This window comes from Cyclopterus lumpus, chromosome 6 (assembly GCF_009769545.1).
Source record: "Cyclopterus lumpus isolate fCycLum1 chromosome 6, fCycLum1.pri, whole genome shotgun sequence".
NCBI classification, from domain to species: Eukaryota; Metazoa; Chordata; class Actinopteri; order Perciformes; family Cyclopteridae; genus Cyclopterus; species Cyclopterus lumpus.
In genome coordinates this window covers 26,644,912-26,669,911 of record NC_046971.1, presented here as the reverse complement: position 1 = coordinate 26,669,911, position 25,000 = coordinate 26,644,912, and the positions used below count along the sequence as shown (strand labels likewise).

General features: G+C 42.7%; 1 protein-coding gene across 1 annotated transcript in view; it reads right to left on the bottom strand.

Annotated features, from left to right (window-relative positions):
- The window catches only part of LOC117732328 (NT-3 growth factor receptor-like), a 174,868-nt gene that overhangs the window by 42,212 nt on the left and 107,656 nt on the right, over positions 1 to 25,000 (bottom strand). The window contains exons 11-12 of the mRNA XM_034535220.1: positions 24,916 to 24,962; positions 22,770 to 22,872 (exon numbers count right to left, since the gene is read on the bottom strand). Coding sequence (XP_034391111.1) covers positions 22,770 to 22,872; positions 24,916 to 24,962 — 150 coding nt within the window. The remainder of the gene's footprint in view (positions 1 to 22,769; positions 22,873 to 24,915; positions 24,963 to 25,000) is intronic.

The window sequence follows — 25,000 nt, the reverse complement described above, 5'->3', positions numbered from 1 at the left end:
ACCGCGGCCTGCAGTTAATACGACTGACGCAGTCAACCTTCACAGCTGACAGAAAACAAGGAGGCGTTTTGGGCTGTGTGGTGGTGCTGAGGGGGGGGGGGGGTGGAAACAGGGGACAGGACAACATGATGAGCGAGGAAGAGAGGAAATGAAAGACTGAAAAACATCAGCCGATGAGAGCATGGATAAAGGGATTCAAGAATGGAGTGAAAGGAGGGCAGGTGGCAGGGTGGCGAACTGTGAGGTTGGATCTCAGCAGGAATGCAACACATGAAGAGAGAGCGCCTCTCAGGTTTATGGGCACTGATTCAATTACAGACGGTTTGTCTGTGACTACAACTAGATGCAAAGAGAGTCCCCCTCTTAACTTGAACACAAGCATAACGAGGGCTCGGTCAGCATTCCAACGGCATTTCAGACCACAATCACACCATTTCAGTGGTTTACTCACGGAGGTGAAGTAAATCTGTGCTGATGTTGGCAAACGTCATCCAACAACTATTATATTGACAGCGCTGACCTCTGAGAGACCTGCCCATCAGGACTAAGTAACATTCACACATTTTCTCCACTGGAAGGGCATACTACAGGACACTTTATCATATTTTCTAATAAACGTATGTTTGACATCCAATATGCTGACTTGAATATTCTTGCGATGTTTCCTTCTGTATGTGCATCGTCTCCAGCTAATGTTTGTAGCAGCTCTTTCATCCACGGGGACTCTCAGCGAGCGGGTCAGGGATTTGGACGCATGCTGAAAGACACTTGAAAAGAACTCGTGAGTATTGATGGACATTTTGGCCGCTGCAGGGGAACTGACTCTGACCTTTTGTCAGTTACGGCACAACCTATGTTAATATTTAGGGCCATGTGTCAGACAAGCTGACATGTGGGCTGATAATGGAGAAGAGGACACGGAGTGAGTGAAGGAGAGACATCGGTGGAGATGGGTAGGAAGATGTGAGGGAGACAGGTTTCATGGAGCACAAAGGTCAGAGCTTGAATGATATTAGTGGACCAATGGGCAGACTCACTGAGGAACTGGGACTATTGACTGGTAGCTGCTGTCTTCCTGGTTTACAGTCAGAGCTGCACATCTTACTACTTAACACAGGATGCATGTTGGGCTTTCTATATTGTTAAGAACTAATTCACATGTAGTGTATGAATAGGTATAATTGTAATCAATGGTGCAAACACCAATAAGGCCACGTAGCACAGGGTTTGCAGTTTAATGAAAAAGGGAAAGAGTTGACGTCGCTCCTCAGATCTATTTATGCCTACCCCCTTCTGCGTTTGCCTGGCACCCAAAATCTGATTCGTTTACAGACTTTTGCTTGTGTAAGCACAGTACAGGCTGAGAACACATCCATAGTCACGGTTGTGAACTGTTGCTTCAACCAGTCACATTTTCTGATGTCTATTTCCTCCTTACATTGTGGTCATAATGACGCAATACCACTATTGCATTGGCAAGGAAGCCAAACCACAATATCCATGACCATGTGGATAATTGTATGCAACAAATGCTGTTGATAAAAAAAACACAAACCCTCCAAATGATGCAATTGCTGCTGTGTTTGAATGGAAATGATCCTCTCAGATAATGCAACAGTGCTGCAGTGATGCAGTAACCATTAAACATTGAACTCTTCAAGGGCATCTGTGGCCAATTACTCACAATTTTACTGGAACACAGAGACCCTAATGGCTTATTGGAACTACCAGAGAATCCACTTGTAGATACAAAAAAAAGAAAGAAATGTCCTTAGGTCACGGTGATTAATGTCGTAGTTTACAACACGACCACCCCCTCTGTTTTCCTTAGTGCCCAATTGGCGCCAGTCTTTCAATCACACTTTATTACTCACATCCATCTAATAGGCCCCCAGTATTGATACCTGCTTCTTACTGGCTCACCAAACAGTCCGACAGACTTCATTACCTCCATAAATCACCTGATCAGCTGTTAGTGTCGCTCTGCCAGTCCTGAGCACTGGAGCGTACAAGAGATTTCTCTGGAAGTCTCCCTCCACCAAACTAAATGTCCTCACATCAGCATGCTTACTCAAAGAAGGGACTGTTTTTTGTTAATGCGAATGGGAATTTGGGAGCATATGACGTTATATTCTGGGTATTTTTTTTTTTTTTTTCAGGGCACACATGCACTGACAAATGTACCGTCAAAGAGCAAGTTGGGCCAAAGTAATGGAGGATGGCAAAAAAGGAAAGAAATGGGGGGGTGATGAATGTTTTCAAGAACAAATTGTTTATCGAGATAACTGAAGCTTGACAGTACAATGCAGAATTCCTAAGAACACTAATAAGTCATGATTTGTTGTCGATAGTGTTGCTCAAAGTAAGAGATTGTCCGTAAAAAAAAGGAGTTTGGTGACTTTCTGTCTGAATGACCAAGGTGTTACCAAAACATTACCACCCCCAATTTCTCAAAGAAATTGTCACTTGGTCAGTAGCCATACGCGTCCAACTATGGCGCCTCTAGAGTCCTTTTTGGACGTTTCAGGGACATTTTTATCTCTTCTCAAGATAAACGTCTGATGTAGGTTTACTTAGTTTGACTATAATGTTTGGGTTCAAGTAAACACGTTTGATACATAGAATAAGTATGCTTGTGATGTAAAGGACATTTAATGATATACATCAGTTACTTAATAGAACTACTGGGGGCGATGGTTCCTTGGGAAAGACACTTAACCCCTGAGAATTGCTGTGCCATCGGTGTGTGAATGCTTAGAAAGTCCTGATGGATGGTGGCACCTTGCATGGCAGCTCCTCCATGTAGTTTAAAAGCTCTTTGAGTGGTCGGAAGACTACAAAGGCGCAATACAGGTACAAGTCAACCCATTTACGGTAAAATAAGTCAACGTTGACTTGGTTTCACACGGGGCACAAACAGCGGCCTCCTGAGTCTCTTATGTTAGTCCTAGCAAACTTAAATCAATACAAAAATATTTTATAATTAATGAAATACAAATACTTATTTTAACCCAAATAACGTTCTTTTCCTGAAGCTTGAGGGGCACAGAGTGATGGATCACATGCAGCTCTGATCAGGAATGAAGAAACGTCTGAAAGCTCTGCACAAGAGGAGTTGGTAAACAAAATTCATAAAAAAGGCCGGTGCTATTTACATTATATGAACATGGTTCTAGAAGAAAATGATAATCTGTAAATTAGAGTGAAAGAAAGTGGTTGCAAAGGGGTGGTAATACAAGAAACCTGTTCTGGTGTATGAGGAAAGCAAAATATTTTGCGTACTCCCCAAATGGTTGAGTCGAGTCGGCGAGCCTGGAGAAAAGGTAAACTGGTTTTGTATTCTTACATATTTATTGTTGCAGTTTGGCACGTTAAGTGAAACCAATACGTTTCCTCTACGATTCCTTTCACACACCGGGCCGTAGTCGATATACATTACACTTCCTTTCAGGGCTCTATGACACCGTGGGTTCTGTCCTCCATCTCGTTCTTGTCATCCCTCAGACCTTCTTCTCACAACACCTGTAAATGTTTACGCCGACAGACACTTTGCAAAATGCCCCTTCACACCTGCCCTGCACAACCGCACAAGCTAACAGGGCCTCCCTGTTCGCTCCCTCACATGCACTGGAATGATGTCAATCAGGCATCCGTCACACAGCAACATGCTCAGTGTGTGTGTGTAGGAGTGTGTGTGTTATCTACCCTGGTGTGAGGCATCTGGCCCTTTAGCCTCTATGATACAGTAACATGTCACGCACAAAACAAATATGTGTATTACTATGCTCCATTGTCTACATTATTGTTAGATTAGCACAGTTTATTGAGTTTATGGTCTCAATCTCTAGTTTCAAGTCTTCTTCAATACAGCATGAGTGTGATTTAGGGCGGGGCTACACGGTGATTGACAGGTCGCTACAATGGCGTTGCTTTCTGGGTTTTCCTCTTAAAACATTGACCCTTTCAGTGTGTTTTCAGTTCATGAAAGATAATTCTAACATTTTGGTCGAACAAAAAAAAAAGTAATGTTCAGCGTCAGTTGTACACCCTCTGCTGTCACACCTGGATCCAAAATGACCTCCTCATGGTTGCATGTCTCCGCAAACCAGTAAAGTTGCAGTTTACATTCGTGCAAATGTCCATAATGTCATCGCTTTATAATTTCATCCTATCTAACATTTTGTGAAATTGTCACACGGTCTGTGAACTTTTACTTTCGCCGCCCTATTCTTGATCTTGACCCCAGCTGGACGTTTGTGCCAAATTTGATTACGTTCCCTCGAGGTATTCTTGAGATATCGACAACATGCAGCTTTAACTCACAGTATGTCAGTTATGCCGCTAGGCCCACAAAGCAATGATAAAATATGGATTTTGATAACAAAAAGTAGTGGAGTTGTAGTCTCTATTGTTAATCAACCACCGTTGCCAATTATATCGGACTTGCGCCAAGACTTGGATAATAAATGAATAACACTCCTCACTCCTTCCATCCTTACCTTTCACAATAAAAGCCTTAGGCCACTTCAAGTCCCTGTTTACCAGAAGGAACTTCAATTCACTGACATTATTCACATAATATAATCTTTTTTTTTACAGTTTTACTGAAGTTACGTTTTTTCCAATGTCGCTTTTGCAGTAATTAATGAACCTCTGACGCTGTATGCAGGTCTGTTAGGAACGTCCTTGTTGGGGGAATTACTTCACATTAAAAAAAGCATGTCCTCCCTCTGAAGGTCTAAACCCTAAAATGGGCTCCATCCAAGATTGCAGTCTAAGAATACACACCGTAGGTGCGCGGGGGGCGTGCGAGTGTGTAAAGTGATTGCACATCATTTATCCAGTGCGGGGCTCTGCACGTGTTGCTAAATGGTGGCTGATAATTACTTCACCTTTAACACCTCCCAGTGTCCCCGGAGCGAAGGAGGCCTGAGCTCCCAGCAGACTCGCAGCCTCCCTCTCACCCTTTTTGCCTCAGTGCCCACTCTCTCTCTCTCTCTCTCTAATCCCCCTTCACTGAATCTACCTCGCTCGCTCCTCTCTCCCCTGTCGCCGTCCGCACTGGAGCTATTTCTCGTCTCGCTTCCCACGCGCTGCCGTCTGCTGCGCGCGGCGCTCTGTCTCCGTGATGCTAAACGATAGAGGCAGGCTGAGCGCTCTCTCTCTCTCTCTAATTGGTTTGCTGCTCGGGGCCTCGAGTTGGGGTGTGTGTTGGAGGAGGATGTCACAGAGGCTGAAGGCAAAGCGGTGCCGTGTAGACAGACAAGAGAAGAGCCCACAAACAATGGCGCTGACTGGGCGGCGGCCGGCCGACACTCCCTCACTGTTACAGGAAACAGCGCGGAGATTATACAATGCCAGCGGTCGTGTTGGTGTGAGCGTGTTGCTTCAGGCACCAGTCACTGAGTTCTCCCATCCATTGTTTGTTTTTTTCACAATAAAAGCCCGAGACATATTCACTGCGTAGCTGTTTACCAGAGGGTATTTGGCAAAAAGGGAAACTCAATAAAATAGCTGCCAGTAGCTTAAGCTGTACAACAATTCACCTCAGACAGTCTGGCAGACGCTGCTCTGTGTCACTAAGCCGGCTCGTCTCCTCTGACCCATAATTGTTTATCCATGAAATCATGACTGAGGAGCATCAAGACCAGTAAAGTAAACACAGGGCGCGATGGGCGGGACAGGAAGTGGATTGGTCCAACACATGGCGATCCGTCTGCCAGGAGACCGCTGTTCGTTGCCCGTGTGACACGAGAAGTCAACGTTGGTGTTTTCGTCACGTAACTTTGGGAATTAGTTACGGCACTTCTGTGGTTGTTTTAACCCAAACAGCAAACTTTTCCTAAACATTCAAAGTTTTAAAAACGCACGAAAAAATGAAGAGTAACTTCTCGTAAGATCCCAAACAAACTGTCATATGAGGATGCATTGCAATAAAATCCTGGTAGATGTATGTCTGCCTGAAAGAATCTATTCAACCCAAAATCGTATCGCTATCGTATCGGTAGGGATAGTTTTGATAAGAAATATTCAAATATTTTTATTTTTTTTGCTCCTTTTTAGCGTCATCGTCACTACAGTATTGAATTATGGTTAGTTTAAAAAAAATACATATGTACACATAGATTTATACAAATAGAGTTTCATTCGGTCTCTGTCCAAATATGAGGCACGGTCGTCTGGCACAACAATTCTTCTCTATTTCTGATTGGACGTCAGTGACGACAGATGTGTCGTGCAAACGAAACACAGGACTTTCACCAAGCAGACCTCTGTTTGTGTACCATGTGAAACCAAGTAAACGCATTAAGCCGTATGCAGAACTCGGGGCAAAGAGCTAGGATCTATTGGCTTTCAACAGTTCTCTAGGCTTCCAGCTAGCGGTGCTGACACAGCAAACAGTGGCAAAATACCCTTTTTTCCACCGTAGTTATTATCCCTCCATTTCACCCTCCACAAGACTGTTGCTGAACCTTTAGAGGAGACTCTGTGGGAGTGAACCAGCGCCACAGGGCCTTCGCTGTGTTGCTCAAGGAGACTTTGACAGAAAACCTTGCTGCTCCACCCCAACAGCTACCAGATATTGCATGGCCTCGCCTTTCTCATTCAATGCACTCTCTCTCTTCTTCCCCCTCCTTGCATAGCTTCTCTCCACCACCACCACCCCCGCCTCCACCTCCCCATCCCTCTCTCCCTCCAGGCCAGGCCAGTAATGTGAGGAAATGCAGTGAATGCCTGATGAGTGAGAGTTTTAATTTTTCAGCACAGCGCGGGTAATAGTTCTGTAATCACAAGTCGACAATTTGAAATATTGATCTGAAGGTCTGGGGTACAGACACGGACAGAAACGACACATGCATATTCTGCTGCTATCATTAACTCAGTGGATATAATAGAGCATTTCCTTAGCTGTGAATAACACTGCAATATACTCTAGTTGGAGTTCCCTAAAGACCATAGGGGATAAGATCAGAGTATCAACCCATACAATGAACTTGAGTGTGTGTTTCAGAAGCGTCTCAAGAAACGTCTCAAGAAACGTCTCAAGAAGCGTCTCAAGAAACGTCTCAAGAAACGTCTCAAGAAACGTCTCAAGAAACGTCTCAAGAAGCGTCTCAAGAAGCGTCTCAAGAAACGTCTCAAGAAACGTCTCAAGAAGCGTCTCAAGAAACGTCTCAAGAAACGTCTCAAGAAACGTCTCAAGAAGCGTCTCAAGAAACGTCTCAAGAAGCGTCTCAAGAAACGTCTCAAGAAACGTTTCAAGAAGCGTCTCAAGAAGCGTCTCAAGAAGCGTCTCAAGAAACGTCTCAAGAAACGTCTCAAGAAGCGTCTCAAGAAACGTCTCAAGAAACGTCTCAAGAAACGTCTCAAGAAACGTCTCAAGAAACGTCTCAAGAAACGTTTCAAGAAGCGTCTCAAGAAGCGTCTCAAGAAACGTCTCAAGAAACGTCTCAAGAAACGTCTCAAGAAGGGTCTCCCCACCAAAAACAGGTTTTGGTGGGGAGACCCAAGTGGACGATTGGTCCACTTGTTGCTCGGAGACGAAGCAGGACCTTGGCCTTGGAGTGCGTGGTGTGTGATTAAAATGATCTTAAAACCAATCCTGAACCTCACTGGCAGCCAGGGCAGTGGAGCTATAGTAGGAGAGATTCAATTACATTGTATTTGTATAGCCCGATATCACCAATTTGCTTCACAATCCGTACAACAAATGACATCATCATTCCTTGGACCATCGCATTGCATGAGAAAAAAACTCCCCGTCCAGGAAAACCTTTAACGGTAGAATGGAAAGCAACTGAGGAAAGATCCCTTTTCCTTTGAGTGCTGTGAGATCCACGGCCCTTCGTAGTTAAGGGTCGAGCTGCTGCATTTTGTACCAGCTGAAGACGGCCGGGGCAGTTTGGCTGTCAAAAAGAGTACTGCAGAGACAGGTAAATATGAAGGCTTGAATGATATGCGCTCAATCAAAAGCCAATAATAATGGTGAGATTTTTGCAATTTAAACAGTTAGAAAAAAAAGTATTTAACCAATGTATTGGCAAAGTGTTTAAATATAAAGCCAAGATTCCTGGAGTTCGGTTTGACATAGGGGGCCCGGGTGGCGAATACACTGGAGAATGCCATTTGTAGCATTTTAGGGCCAATAATGGGTTTAAATGCCTACTTGTAACAGTTAAGAACTACTGGCAATCACTTCATGAATTCAGAGACTCTGTGGGACACAACCTTCCAACCACCACAACCTCCACCCAGAGACGTGATTGGAAGGCTCAGGAATGTGTGGGAGTTTGATGAAGAGGCTGCTGATGGGTTTCTGTTTCTTTTAACCAGTGATCCCAACTTCTAATCATAAAACGGATGCTTTGCTCATCAAAGCCTTATTTTCTCATGCAGCTTTAATTCTAAAGATGATGATGGTAGTTCTTAAGTCAGAGATCCAAGTTCTGGTCTGAGCCACAACCTAATTGAAACACACTTTTAAACTCCCACATGCTTATCCTTGGTGTCCTCATTTCTCACCTCACTCTCTCATGCATGGGGTTATTTTGGTTCATCTTTTTCACTCTGGGAATACTTTAATGGTTTTAAGGTCTCCCTTGAGTGTCTTGAGCATCTGGTATTTGTGGTATAGACAGCAATATTCTTCAACTATCTCAAGGTAATGTGTGCTGCTAGTGCAGATGCTGGTGTCACATTATGGATTAAATTTAAAGTACGGGTAGTTTCCCTGAATGCTTTCTGAATACAGATGGGCAGGCTGAGCCTACAGTCAGAATAGAAAATCCGGTAGTAGAGCCGGCCAATGAAGCGAATAGTTACCCAAAATGACATTATGACTCTCTGACAACCTCATTTCAGTGACGGATAACTCCAAATTAATTAATTTTTAACCAGTTAAGTACTGGAATTGTTAAATACATATTACCTTGAGTTATTGTCAATGACTTTCTGTTCATTGGGTCGTGCAAAGATCTGATAAGAGCTCCGATGTGAGGACAGCTGTGACCCTGGTTTCTCACGTCACATACCGGGAAAGTTTCTGAGTTCCCAGAAAAGGTAGAAACTGACTATTAATAAAGTTCGGACTTGGAAAAGAGAACTTAATCTCCAATAATGACCCTAATGTCAAGAATACTCAACACCGGATGTATGGAAGTAAACCATTTATGGTCTGTACAGTGAATGGTATCAAGAACCTCACCTTCAGATTCAGCTTATTCTTCAATACAAGAGGATGGAAAATATGAATATTTACCTATTTCTATTGATATTGCGATGGCACTGCAGTGTTGACTATTGCTGCTTTCACAAAAATATTTTAACAATATTTTAATAATGAATCATCAGTAAAGAGGATGTAATGACTAAAGTGGGTGAAGGCAAATAATGGAACAGCTAGGAGAATGACTTGTTTAAAAAGAGGAAGCGACAACACCTATGCCACCTTTGATAGTACAATACCTAGTCTCATATGACTATATTTACATAAGGCCCAGGCGTAGTCCTGTCCCTCATTGCTTTTTCTATTTGGTTTACTGGGATGCAGAGAGAAAGTGAGAGCTGTGTGAGTGGCAGGAGAGAAATATTATGAGTCATCCTCCATTCACTGTGGAGCCTCGGAAAGCAAAGTAAACCTCTCCTCTGTGGACTGCAACAGCCAGACCAGCATACACACTGCAGCTGCCACCAAAGTCAGAGGAGCACACACTGACATCTTAGACCTGAGCGAATTATACGTGTGTGTGTGTGTGTGTGTGTGTGAGTGTGTGTGTGTGTCACCGGGGTTTGTGCATGCCAAAAAATGATTTAGCAATTTCAAAAGCATTGGTGGATAATTCTAAAATGGATAAAAGATAATAGCTAGCGATGCAACACAGCTACATACTATGGTTTTACAAAATTAGACGGCATGTAACAAAACAACATACATTCAAGGAAGCGGTCGAAAGAGCAAAGGGAGCGACGAATGATGAGCAGTAGAAAAGGCTGTTTTCAATCATTGTTCAAAGTTATGCCAACAAAAAAAACTATGTACATTAGTTAGTATGTAAACCAATATACAAGTGTGTGTAATGGACAGGTCACTTAGTATAAAGAGTGACTGCATTGGGAGGAGGTCGGGTGGATGACCCGGTCTGGAAACACAGGACCTTCACCAAGGTGACCGCTGTCCGTGTCCCGTGTGAAACCAGAAGTCCACGTTGACTTATTTGTCACTTAACTTCGGAAGTTAACCGATACCACGTTGGGAGTTGTTCTAACTCAGATGTTGAATTATTGGTCATTTTACATTTACACACGTACTTAAGTAGTTATTTAAACCCAAACATTGCCTTATTTGTTTCGTAACCTCTGTACTTCAGTAATGCCACTTCCATATATATACAAACCAATGTACGATATCATTCAAATCGTTGTATTAAGATATGTGGAAAAAAGCACTACTGTGCTTCTACATCAATTCAGTGGTTGATTTCAAATTGACTTTGAATTTGAATACTTTTTTATAAATGAGAGATGTACTGTAATGCTTATATGTGATTACACCATTGATCCATTGATAGTTCTGGAACAATTATTCCTCACACTGTATATATTTACCAGGAGTGTCAACAGATATGACAGTTGCTTTTTTTTCCTTTTCCACAAACGAGTCCCTTCACATCTTCTTAAGCAGATTGTTCTCCAATAAACAGTTTCCCACTTCAACAAGCGCCGGCTGTAGCGCGAGCCGAGGGATGGTCTTACTTTATTTATGCTAATACGTCACTGTTTGGAGGCCTGTTCTGCACGTTTCTGTCAGTTTAATTCATCCCAGCGTCCTGGAGGAACAGATCTGTCCTCCTGTTCGCCTCCAGCCAACCCCCCCCCCCCCCAGCGCTGCCACATCAATCAGTCTAAAGGAGTGAAAATCTCACACCACTTGTCCTTTTTCAATTTAAGAGGCATATTTACAATAGAGCATCGACAGCATTTGCATTAGTCATGGGCTGTTGAAAATGGATTAACTCCTATCTCAATTAAGAAATCAAACCAATAGGATTTATTTTATATAATGGTAATCATTTCAAAGGTCCTGTATCGTCTTTTATGGGATTATAGATTCTTTCAAATAATTCCGAGGGTGTTTGTATGTGGAGAAAATAGGCAGAGATGCCTTTTAGCGAAAGAATCAACAAAAAGAGTCTTCTTTGGCAGTGGGGAGGAAACCTTCAAGTTAGCATCAATTAAAAAGGCAATACATTTAAGTGCAGTGTTTAATGCATTGCAAATCTTTCAGAGAGAAATCAGCTGTATTAAAATATATATTGTCCATTGAAATGACCCTAATAGAGACTTGGAAAGAGATGTGTGTTATTGACTAGAGGAGCGACGTTGATCTGCCAGACAACGTTATGGTCTGTCCATTCTCATTTAAATTGATATTGACCTTCTTGATCCTCAGAGGATGAATACCACTTGTTGTTTCAATGACCACCAGACCTCCTCGAGCACCAACGTCAGGCCAAAGTTTTCTCTTTGAAACGGTGCGTCTTCAAATACACTTTTATTTATACACATTTCGTGGTCTCCAGAGAATGAATCATTTTCATTTTGAACCTTCTGAGCTTCCGACCCCTCATAGCAAAGCAATGCCCACATGGGACCAGGTTGCATACCCATAAGCAGTTTAGGAACCAGATTGTTTCCTTTTTCCAGAAGCAAAACATTATTTGAGAAAAAAAAGTAAAAGCGTATTGTCTTCTTGTTTCTTGTCCTGACTATCATATTGTAACCACTCAGATTGATCTTATATCAGCTTTAGGGGGCCCTGACCCCCAATTCGAAAACCACTGCTCTAGTCCTGGTAAAAACATGATGAGGCTCAAAGAAAGAGAAAGTTATCAATGTGTTGTTTTGTAATTGTTTATCTCTTTTCTCGTCTTCCGACCACTCAAAGCGCGTTAACACTACATGACATCATTCACCCATTCACATCCATTCATACATAATGGGAAGAGCCACCTGCCCATTAGAGCTAACTAACATTCACACACCGTAGAACAGCTACAGGAGTAATAATGGGGTTCAGTGCCTTGCTCAAGGACACATCGACATGGGCTAGCAGAGCCGGGGATCAAACCACCGATCCTCTGATTGAAGGACGACCCTGCTCACCACTGAGTCGCAGTCAGCTGTATTTTTAATTCTTCCACTAATTCTTCTGCGGAAAAACATTATTGTATCTATTAGAAGTGCCTCCATATTAAAAACTAAATACACCCAATCTAAAGCCGTGGTTCAAAAACAAACAAAAGAAATCCTTTCCATAGCATTACCACCTTACGGTTGTATGCCTCCTCCAAACAGTCAATTTGCAGTTTACATCTGAGACGTCTTCACTTCATTTTATCCCATTTGACAATTGCTGAAGGTCTCAATGACCTTTGACCACCACCTTTTAATCAGTGTATCATTGAGTCCAAGTGGACATTTGTGCTAAATGTAAATATATTTGCTCAAGGCGTTCCTGTGATGCAATGTCATGGTGAGCTTGACCTTTGACCACCATAATCCATTCAGTTCATCCTTAAATCTAAATTGACTTGAATGTAAATTCCCTCAAGGCCTTCCTGAGATATCGCGCATCAGGAGCATGGGACGTACAGTACGTACATCACGTCTCCGACTCGGAGGCACAACCACGTCTTGGGACGACGCTAACTGAGTACAATTACCAAAGTAAAAGGTATCCCCTTAGCTATGCGTACAGGACGGTCCCACAGCCCACATTTCATGGGATAAAACGGTGTTACTTATGTTTGAAGCGGGCATCAATCCCAGGAGTTTTCCACTGTAGATCCAAGCCAAGAAATCCTTCTGTCACATCCAGCGTTTGCTGCCTTTGGCACGTGCCGGAAATACCACAAAGCGATTCTCTCTGAACTCTGCTTATGTTCTCGTGAGCCAGTCATGAGGAAACAATGATAACTCTTTATTCTAATTGCAATGCGGCAGTTCCTTGTTCCCATAGGCTTTCAACCACTGGGAGCGTCAACCAATGAGCGCCCTGTCTGGGGAGATAGTGCATGTGTGTGTGTGTGTGTGTGTGTGTGTGTGTGTGTGTGTGCTGTGTGAGGGCGCCACACTGTCGTAGTGTAACAAAGCCATATTTAAATCTACACTGGAGAAGGGGAGAAGCTAAGAGTGTAATTATGTATATGTTTGATGGTCCTATTTAAATGGTAATGAACAGTAAGCGTGCAGTCTTCCTTAAGGGGACATGTGCGGGATAAATACCTTCATTCATCTGGTGTGACTCATGTAAGGGGAGCACTTTCTTGTCCTCTTTTCATTTCTGTTTCTTCTCTCGTTAAGTATCGATTCCACTTCCTTAATTAGAGTTTCAGAAGCCGCAGCATCACACAGCAGGTTAAACCTAAAGATATCGCATCGTTGTCATCAGTCGTCTGAGCTTTTGCACAGTCGAATGTATCGATCACAAAGCACGTATTTTGCCACACAAATGCATAATATTTATTATGGCATCTCTGTGAGGAGGCTACCTTCTGTTACAGCCACTCTTGACTGTAATCGCGGTGTGTCCCTGTGGAATCGTGTCACAGCCCATTAACTCATCGGTGTCTCAACGTTCACATGAATGCACACTCGCACAGTGATAGTTGACTATGTGTTACTGTGTGCCCGCACCGGCTCAGCTTATTGGACAAGAGTCAGTCGGGTGGATTAATGCTGAAATGCTCAGTTCACCGATTATACCGCACACATGAGCCGTGTAATTAACAAGTCAACATTCAGTACGTTATGAAGAGCTGAGTATACAAGGTTATCCGTGGGTGCCTGTTACACTCATTTTCTTGTCGTCGGACAGTTTAGGTATTACCATTAAAGGCTGGTGTTTGTTTGGTTTCATCTCCTTAATTATCATAAATAATTGCCCCAAATAGATTTAAATAGATGATGAATGAGTTTATGAACTAGAAAAGTGTACTCAGTAGAGTCCACATTGCCATCCAGTGTGTCTGCAATGTCCACTGCGGTATTGTTTGATTGAAAGAATTCAAACCACAATTCCCCCCCCCGGTGTGATGCTTCATTATTATTATTGAAGGCTTCCTCTGCACAGCAACTGTCAGTTAGCTGGTTACTTGTTTAGCTGTATTAGCCGTGTTAGCACCATTAGCCCTGTTAGCTGTATTAGCCCTGTTAGCACCATTAGCTGTTAGCTCTGTTAGCACCATCAGCCCAGTTAGCTGTTGGATATCTTAGCTAAACACCTGTAGACCCTCCAAAGGGTTGCTAACAGCTGACTAGTTCTCTGGCCGACAGAGGAGAAGCTGTGATTTGCTGAGCGACAGTTCAACATACATGCATGTAATTGTCTTACTTAGAATGATTAGTAATCCAAAAATATGTTGTCAATAAAACATGTTTTTGAAAAGTGTGAATGTATAGCTTAACTTTCTCAATAAATCATGACACTGCATGCTGCAAGCGTGTGCACCTGCATACACAGACTAATATACACTTATTATATATTATATATATTTACCTTTGTATGTCGTTATCGTTTTTGAAAGACAGGGCTGAAACCATGAATCCTGTTGGAATGTATACCATATAGCTTATGCCTCTATTATTGTCCAAAAGCTATACTTCAGCTAACACCATATTGCATGACACTGTCATCCCATCTTCGAGAATGAATGCAGGCATATTGAAATATGTTATTGACATTTGTTATTGATGGTACTCAACTGTGGAAATGTAAATATGAAGTTGCATAAAAGTCAGGAAAGTTACTTGTGTAAACAAATAGAAAACCCAAACCCAACTCCTAAATCTCTGCAAACCTCTGAGCTGTCGGACACAGAAGCCAGAGAGCGATCCCAGAGATACAGCCTGAGCCAGTGTTAGTCAGTGTTTGTGTGTGAATAAGTAAAGCAGGCCCTGAGGAGGCTGTTTGGTTTTTAATAAAACACCAGAGCAGATGGTAGTATGATCTGGGACAGAGAGAGAGACGGGGAGAGAAAGAGAGTGACAAACAACAAAGTGAACAATGCCTCCTCCTCTACTGTTTCAGCACTTTCTCTTTCTACACTTTGGTTCTGGGTAGAAATGGGTTGATAATGCAACACAATATTTGAATTCAATGTAATCTTGTGTCATGTATCAATGCTAGATAAACCAATGTACACCAATGGTTGGGAGTGAGTCCAGGGTGGAGGTCTTCACAGATTCTAAATGTAGGGCCCGCTCCCTCGCGGCTGAATGCCTCCAACAACCGTGTTTACATCCATGTCTGTCCAAAATGTCATCAATTCAACATTCTATCCTCTTAGACCTTTGTGTGAAAATAGTCATCATCGGCATATCAATTGTTGAGTTATGGCCAGCAATTTGTTATGAAAGCACATTGACCTTTGACCTAATGAGTTCATCCTCAAATCCAGGTGGTCGTTTGTGCCAAATTCGACCCAAAAAAATACAAAAATCACACCAGGTCCTGAGATATCGCTTTCATGTGACGCACAAAAGGTCACCTTGACCTTTGATCCCCAAATTCTAATCAACTCACATTTAGGTTCTGACTTTCATGTCCAAATTTTACAAAAGAATTTCAAAGCATTCCTGAGATATCTTGACAAGAATGAACTGATTAGAATTTAGTGGTCAAAGGTCACTGTGACCTTATGTCCATTGCATTGAGTCCAGGTGGACATTTGTGGCAAATTGAAGAAAGTCCATCTTATATAAGTCCCGAGTATGTAAGAAGTGAAAACGGATTGAACGACAGTGGACATATTTGGACTGCGAAGGAGTGACGCCGCGTTTGGTAGAAACCTGTCAATCACAAGTTAGCCCCACCCTAAATCATGCTGTATTGAAGAAGACTTGAAACTAGAGATTGAGACCACAAACTCATGTTTACTATGTTTACTGAGGGAATAAATCAAGAGAAGTAGAGTCATTTTCTCATAGACTTTTACACAATCTGCCTTCTTTTTGCAAACGGAGGAGTCGCCCCCTGCTGGTCGGTAGAGAGAATCCAAGTATAAGCCAGTACCTGAAACCCCTTGGTCCATAGGTCTGCTGAAAGGGTTATGCAAAGCTCAAAGCTTGCACAGTAAAATGATAATGTGTGATAATGTTCACACACTACCCTGGTCTCTCAACTAAAGCTTTTTCTGCATAATGTGAGTTGTTGCCTTTGACAGCAGCTCACAGATCAGGCTGCCTGACGCTCCTCCTGAAGCTTTATAGAAGCTGGTAAATCACCCCCACCAGTCTGGATTCAAGACCACTCAACAGAGACTGCCCTCCTTGCTGTCTCTGAGCAGCTTCACACTGCTAGAGCATCCTCTCTACTCTGTCCTCATCCTTCACACTAGAGCATCCTCTCTCCTCTGTCCTTATCCTTCACACTACTAGAGCATCCTCTCTCCTCTGTCCTTATCCTTCACACTACTAGAGCATCCTCTCTCTCCTCTGTCCTTATACTTCACACTACTAGAGCATCCTCTCTCTCCTCTGTCCTTATACTTCACACTACTAGAGCATCCTCTCTCTCCTTATCCTTCACACTACTAGAGCATCCCCTCTCTCCTCTGTCCTTATCCTTCACACTAGAGCAGCCTCTCTCTCCTCTGTCCTTATCCTTCTAGACCTTTCCGCTGCCTTTGACACAGTGAACCACCAGATCCTCATGTCCTCCCTCCAGGACCTGGGTATCTCAGGCACCGCGCTCTCACTCTTCTCATCCTACCTCACCGACCGCTCTTACCGGGTAACCTGGAGAGGATCTGTGTCTGAGCCTTGGCCTCTGACTACTGGGGTCCCTCAGGGCTCAGTCCTTGGTCCTCTTCTCTTCTCTCTGTACACCAACTCTCTCGGCTCTGTCATTCTCTCTCATGGCTTCTCCTACCACACTTACGCTGACGACACCCAACTGATCCTCTCGTTTCCCCAATCTGAAACACAGGTAGCAGCACGAATCTCTGCCTGTCTGACTGACATCTCTCAGTGGATGTCTGACTGACATCTCTCAGTGGATGTCTGACTGACATCTCTCAGTGGATGTCTGTCTGACATCTCTCAGTGGATGTCTGACTGACATCTCTCAGTGGATGTCTGATTGACATCTCTCAGTGGATGTCTGACTGACATCTCTCAGTGGATGTCTGACTGACATCTCTCAGTGGATGTCTGATTGACATCTCTCAGTGGATGTCTGACTGACATCTCTCAGTGGATGTCTGACCGACATCTCTCAGTGGATGTCTGACCGACATCTCTCAGTGGATGTCTGACCGACATCTCTCAGTGGATGTCTGACCGACATCTCTCAGTGGATGTCCGCACACCACCTGAAAATTAACCCGGACAAGACTGAACTTCTCTTCCTTCCAGGAAAAGACTCTCCCACCGACAACCTGATTATTACCTTCAACAACTCAGTGTTGGCCCCGACTCCGACTGCTCACTGGTTACCGGTGGCCGCAGCATCCGCTTCAAAACATTGGTACTTGCGTACTGTGCTGTGAACAGATCGGGTCCGTTCTACATCCAGGACATGGTCTAACCTCACACCCAGGACATGGTCTAACCTCACACCCAGTACATGGTCTAACCTCACACCCAGGACATGGTCTAACCTCACATCCAGGACATGGTCTAACCTCACATCCAGGACATGGTCTAACCTCACACCCAGGACATGGTCTAACCTCACACCCAGGACATGGTCTAACCTCACATCCAGGACATGGTCTAACCTCACATCCAGAACATGGTCTAACCTCACACCCAGGACATGGTCTAACCTCACATCCAGGACATGGTCTAACCTCACATCCAGGACATGGTCTAACCTCACACCCAGTACATGGTCTAACCTCACACCCAGGACATGGTCTAACATCACACCCAGTACATGGTCTAACCTCACACCAAGGACATGGTCTAACCTCACACCCAGGACATGGTCTAACCTCACATCCAGGACATGGTCTAACCTCACACCCAGTACATGGTCTAACCTCACATCCAGGACATGGTCTAACCTCACACCCTAGCTCGTTCACTTCACTCGGCTTCTGCCAATCGGCTTGTAGCTCCTTCACTTCGAGCTAAACACTCAAAGTCACGACTGTTTGCTGTGCTGGCTCCTCATTGGTGGAACAAGCTTCCCATTGACATCAGGACAGCAGAAAGTCTCTACATCTTCCGGCGCAAACTAAAAACACATCTCTTTCGACTATACCTTGAATAGGGAAGGTAGCGCCGTAGTAGCACTCTAGTAGCACTTAAATGTCCCTTACCGATAGCACTTTGTAGTTTAGCACTTTAGTAGCACTTAAATGTCTCTTACTGATAACACTTTGTAGTTTAACACTTTAGTAGCACTTAAATGTCTCTTACTGATAGCACTTTGTAGTTTAACACTTTAGTAGCACTTAAATGTCTCTTACTGATAGCACTCTGTAGTTTAACTTTATTGAAGAAATTGTACTTTCTTGATTCTTGTTGTTCTGAGTTTGGACTCATGGTTTAATGCACTTATTGTAAGTCGCTTTGGATAAAAGCGTCAGCTAAATGACATGAAATGTAATGTAATAATTGGACTCCTTAGTATATTCTGGTGTATTCTAATGTTTCTTGCAGTGGTGTTTCATAGCTCGCCCTTGGCTGTATCCGTGGCTAGTGGGTTTAGCCTCAGGCCAGCTGCTCACGTGGTTGCCACAGGACAGGAAATGGTAATACCGCTTCCAACCTTTCACGGCCTGGCGATGGGAAGCAAAAACATCTCCATAACTCCGTAACCCAAGTTTATGGAGGTTTTGAGTTAAAATATTATATTTGTTGAGTAAAATAAATCTGCTTGTTGCGTAACTTAATTAAGTCACAAAACAAAAGTAAGGTAAAATAAGTAAATGTTGACTTTCACATGGGACACAAATAGGGGTTTCCTGTGTGAAAGTCCATGTTCTTTAGATCCAACCATCCACCGACCTCCGCCCTAAGCACTCAGTGTACTACGTCAGTGGCTTTGACCATCCAATACAGCTGCGGATGGGTTTACATTGCACTTGAAAGCTCGACACGTTAAAAGTTGCCTCGGTGCGTCATTATCCGACGCCCAGGGCCACGGTCCAAGATTCGGTATCTGACGAGTTGGGAGTGGAGCGTGTTGGATTGCCTGCAGAGCAATGACCACACAGCGATTTGATTAAATCTGAAAAAAAGATGATTAAAACCCTTTGGAGCCTGGGCCGGGCTAAATGACTCAGAGAGGAGACTTTCAGTTGTCACAGCAACAATCCCGAATGTGATGTTCTCTTGCTTGAGTTTTCAGCATTCCATAATTTGCAGAGTCTGAAAAAGAAGAGCCCCACAGATTTTAAACAACGCAGTCAAGAAGAGGAGGAGAAATTGTTTTGGGTCACAGCGCTTTCCCATGTTCATATTCTGCATACCGGCGTTTGCTCCGTCACTAGAGTCCCAAGTGTAGCTAAACCAGTAAAGCCTCATGGGCGAGACGCTGCAGTTCCAGAAGGCAGATACCAACGTGTCCATGAAGTTTCAAAAAGGATAGAGATGGAGACAAAAAGAGACGGACGCTGGCAGGCAGACATGATAGACATCGCTCAGTCCTCTCTGGACGTTAAGAGACTTATGGATCTAGAAAGCGGATTACAGTGTGATAAAGATGACAATATTCCTTCTGAGGAGAAAACAAAGATGTAATTTCCTCCTCGAAACAGAGGAGCGGAGGGTACGAGGAGGAGGACTTATGGAGACGTAATAGAATCATCGTCTTCTTTTTATAAAAGCATCCATTTTGGTGAGTCTGAGACTCCGTATCAGCACACTATATCTCAGTGTGTGTGTGTGTGGAAGTGCATGTGTGGAAGTGCACAGTCACCCTACAGGCAGTAATGTGGGCTGGCTGTAAGGCGGCACTAAATGAACAGATGGAAGTAATCAACAGATGGTTGATATGGTGTTTGTGTGTGTGTGTGCCCTTAAGACATGGGGTGTTGTTTGTGTGTGTGAGAGAGAGAGAGAGTGTGAGAGAGAGAGAGAGAGAGAGAGAGAGAGAGAGAGAGATTTGCACGTCCTCCTAAAATACTGGGTGAATCTTTAATGGCAATGAAGCAACATTGCATTTAATTGAATTAAGAGCAAGAGAGAGTGAGGCTTTAAACTCTAATTTGAATTATTTATATTTATAATAATATTTCTTCAATAATTTACTTTCACTTTCGCAAAATCAATGATATTCAGTGTAAAAGAAAAAGGAGGGATGGAAATACCTGCATTACCTTCAAATGCACGGTGAATTCAGCATATAGTACGTCATCAGTGGAAGAGCAGTCAATATGTGGCACTAGTAGTTTGTGTTAACTCATTCGGTGGTAGCCTAGCAACAATAAGGGAAAAATACACAGCAAACCACCCAAAAAGAGGAACCTGCTTTGGGGCAAAATGCAGCGCGTCCTACGTTTCCATCCTCAACGTATCGCAACACATGTTTGTATGATATGAGGAACGTTACTCATCGGTTCTGTATTCCTTTAAGAACCAACAACACATGTTACTATGATATGAGGAACGTTACTCATCGGTTCCGTATTCCTTTAAGAACCAACAACACATGTTACTATGATATGAGGAACGTTACTCATCTGTTCCGTATTCCTTTAAGAACCAACAACACATGTTACTATGATATGAGGAACGTTACTCATCGGTTCTGTATTCCTTTAAGAACCAACAACACATGTTACTATGATATGAGGAACGTTACTCATCGGTTCCATATTCCTTTAAGAACCAACAACACATGTTACTATGATATGAGGAACGTTACTCATCTGTTCCATATTCCTTTAAGAACCAACAACACATGTTACTATGATATGAGGAACGTTACTCATCGGTTCTGTATTCCTTTAAGAACCAACAACACATGTTACTATGATATGAGGAACGTTACTCATCTGTTCCGTATTCCTTTAAGAACCAACAACACATGTTACTATGATATGAGGAACGTTACTCATCTGTTCCGTATTCCTTTAAGAACCAACAACACATGTTACTATGATATGAGGAACGTTACTCATCTGTTCCGTATTCCTTTAAGAACCAACAACACATGTTACTATGATATGAGGAACGTTACTCATCTGTTCCGTATTCCTTTAAGAACCAACAACACATGTTACTATGATATGAGGAACGTTACTCATCTGTTCCGTATTCCTTTAAGAACCAACAACACATGTTACTATGATATGAGGAACGTTACTCATCTGTTCCGTATTCCTTTAAGAACCAACAACACATGTTACTATGATATGAGGAACGTTACTCATCTGTTCCGTATTCCTTTAAGAACCAACAACACATGTTACGTTACTATGATATGAGGAACGTTACTCATCTGTTCCGTATTCCTTTAAGAACCAACAACACATGTTACTATGATATGAGGAACGTTACTCATCTGTTCCATATTCCTTTAAGAACCAACAACACATGTTACTATGATTTGAGGAGCGTCCATGTCTGCTCGCTCCATGCGTAGACTTTTTAAAATAAACTTCCGTTATCACAGGACACAAATTAGTTTAGTTTAGGCAACAGAAATACTTGGTTATGTTTAAGAATACATAGTGAAATACTTATCTAGGTTTAGGCAACCAAACTACTTGGTTTAATTTTGGAATACATTGTAAAATATTTACCTTAAGGGAACAAAAAGGTAAAGATTGTGATATACTTGGTTAGACAAAAAAATACTCAGTTATGTTTCTAAAGAAATTGTAAAATACTTAGTTAGGTTTAGGAAACAAACATACTTAATTAGGTTTGGAAAAAGGTTTATCGTTTGGGATCAAATAACTACGAAAGTGGTTTCATATGCGGTACCAACAACGGACGGATGTCTGCTTTCGCTAACAGAAGAGAACTGGGAAGAGATCTCACTGTGTGACGTGGGAAATGTGTGGAGCAGCTCATCAGTGTGAAGGTCAATTAATGTCAGATCCTGAAGTGGAAGAAGATTAGAATAATCTAAATAATAATAAATGAGAAAAAACAACCTGGAGACGTCAAGATGCCAAGAACATTTCCCTCTGCAGATGCCTTCAGGTAACGGAGGAGGAACATTAAGAATCACCCCGTTTCATTAAGATGGGCCTCTACTAAATCTGCCCTTCACTTTTTGTTTTTGCATTTGAGGCCTTGATGATTCTTTGGTATGGATTCATAAGAGGCCTTATTCCGTTTACTAGCATAATAAAACAAATCCAAGAGCTTGCATTCTAACTTTTAAATGGTGTATTTCACAAAAGTCAAAAACCTATCTTATTACAGATTGTTGTTAGTATTTTCTTTCCGGCCCCTTCCGTCTCTTTAAGTGGGCATCCCCTCTATAAAAGTAAATAAAAGGCAATTGTTCTTTCGCATTTCCAAGCTGTGACCTGGTAAATGTGTTGTTTGATCCTTAGAATTTATATTTGAGTGAAGACAAAATGTGCTTTCCATACTTGCACAGCTAAGAGAGAAAACCTCCTCTTCAATCCTCACTTGTTTCACGCTCTACATCTTCCCATCTTTCCAGCCTAACTCCTTTGTCCTTCCATTCCATCCAATAAACAAAGTATGAATACCACAAAGATATTGATAGGGAAAGACAGTTTCAGACTTTACGTCCTTGCATCACACCTCTCAAATAAGAAAGAGATACTTCTTACCTTTCATGCCAAACTTGGAGCGTCGTCCGTATTTGTTGATGAGAAGGAAGAGAACCACGAGCATCACACAGGCAAACCCTGCCAGGCCTACTGCGATGGAGACCTGCAGACCGGGGGGGAACTAGTGTTAGGACAATCACAAACATACAGAGGAGTAAAGCAAGGATGGTTTTTGCACGGCGAGGAGCTCAGCAGGCCTGAAAGGGGAACAGCAGCAAAAAATATATATATTTGTATATATAAATATACAGGTATATGACAAAATGACTCTACTTCTCTCTTGATTCATTACCTCAGTAAACATTGTAAACATGAGTTTATGGTCTCAATCTCTAGTTGCAATGACATTCATTTAATAAATGATGGTCCATTTCAAGTCAAATAGACCATAAAGCTTTAGGGCGGGGCAACAAGGTGATTGACAGGTTGCTCTTGGTGTGTTTTTGTTTCTCAACTCTTTCACAGTGTTTTTGTGCTAGGCTCCGCCCCCTCGTGGTTGCCAAAAAACAATAAGGCGATGGCCAAATTCCAAACTCGACGGCATTTTGCCCGTCGCCATCTTGTTCTTTTCCACAAATACCTTTGTCCAAACCGCGGCGCCATTTTTCTCTGCCATTTGTCCACAAGAGTAATGCATGTCAATGAGGCCTGTGTGTGTGTGTTGGGCCTATATCTGTGTGTAACAAGAGAATGAAAACCCCCAAGAGGGATTAATGAAGACCTTCTTCTGCACATTCACCAGGGGATGAATGTTTCTGAATTGAATTACTCCACGACTGTGCTTTCCTCCAGCAACCACCATTAGGACCAATTTGACATCACTGGTGAGCTGCTTTCATGCTATAAGCTAGAATGAGGCCCTGCGGCCTCTAGAGGATCGCTAGCGGGACTTTGGCTTTGACGGTATCTGTCACAGTCAAACACTTTGATCTAAAGATGCATGCAGGTATTCGTGTTTTTCTAAACACAGAATTATGTAAAAGGGGGAAAAAGGCAGCCACACACATACACTAACCCACTCCGCTCCTCCAAATCCTTGGGCTCTAACAGTTATCTTTTCCAAGCAAATAACAGGAAGAAGAAAAAATAACTCAATTACATTTCTAACCGACTCTCAGGCTCACCGGCCACCAAGGGATTTCGGCAGATAGCAGCTAACGGCAGATAGCAGCTAACGGCAGATAGCAGCTAACGGCAGATAGCAGCTAACGGCAGATAGCAGCTAACGGCAGATAGCAGCTAGCAGAGAAGGAAAGGCTGAATTAAAATAGCGCCGTCCGCTTCCTGAGCTACATTCTTAGATATGTTTAAGCTTTATTTATTTCTAATAATGGTTTTAAAAAAAAAGAATGGTAAAAACGTTAAAAGAGAGGCGTGACAATTGCTTTGCTGTTGTTTCAGAATAACGGACAGTCTGTCCTTGGTCTTGAGATGGAAGAGACACGGTTTCTGTTTAATTGTGGTGAGTAGACTCAATAGGGACGGTCTCTACAAGAGAGAGAAATGCAAGTTTGAAAGACTTATTTCAATGAACCTCCCCCAGCTTATCTTAGAGACTCTTTCATGAATCCCAAACATATCATAGCGCTATATTCTTACGCCGATTGCTCTGATTAATAAATGTATTCTTTGATTTTGATACAGTAGCCTTATTTTGTTGTTAACAACAACATGCTGCTGCGATCGCCCCCCAAATTTAGACGGTGCAACGTTATCTATGTGGCGATTTACTCACACTCACTAAGGAGAATGATTGAAAGCACAAACTTTTATTTTAAGTAGCATTTCATATATATCTATAAAAAAGGCCATATATTGTGATTTATTGGGAGAAACCAAGCAATTATATGTAAAATCGATCATTCAGCACCTCCAATTAGCCAAAATGGAACGACCCTTTGATTCATAAGCACATTTTGTCCGATTAGACTTTGAGATGGTGAGTCGAATCAGGCTCATTGATCAGGCTATTTGCTCCCGTTGAAATATTCCTCTATTCGGGGACAAACGTGTGATGACCCTGGTTTAACACGCCTCACCTTGTTTAATACAATCATCAATACAGGCCTGTGATTAGGAGACATTCCCAATGTGGGTTTGAGTCGCTCTGATCGGGACCAATGGACGAATCACTCCAGTCACTCACCCCAAAATGATCTTCCTCTGGTTTGTGAGTCTCTGCCGTCGGGGTTACTGGTGGGACAAACGCAAGAAAATACAGTCTGGGTTTG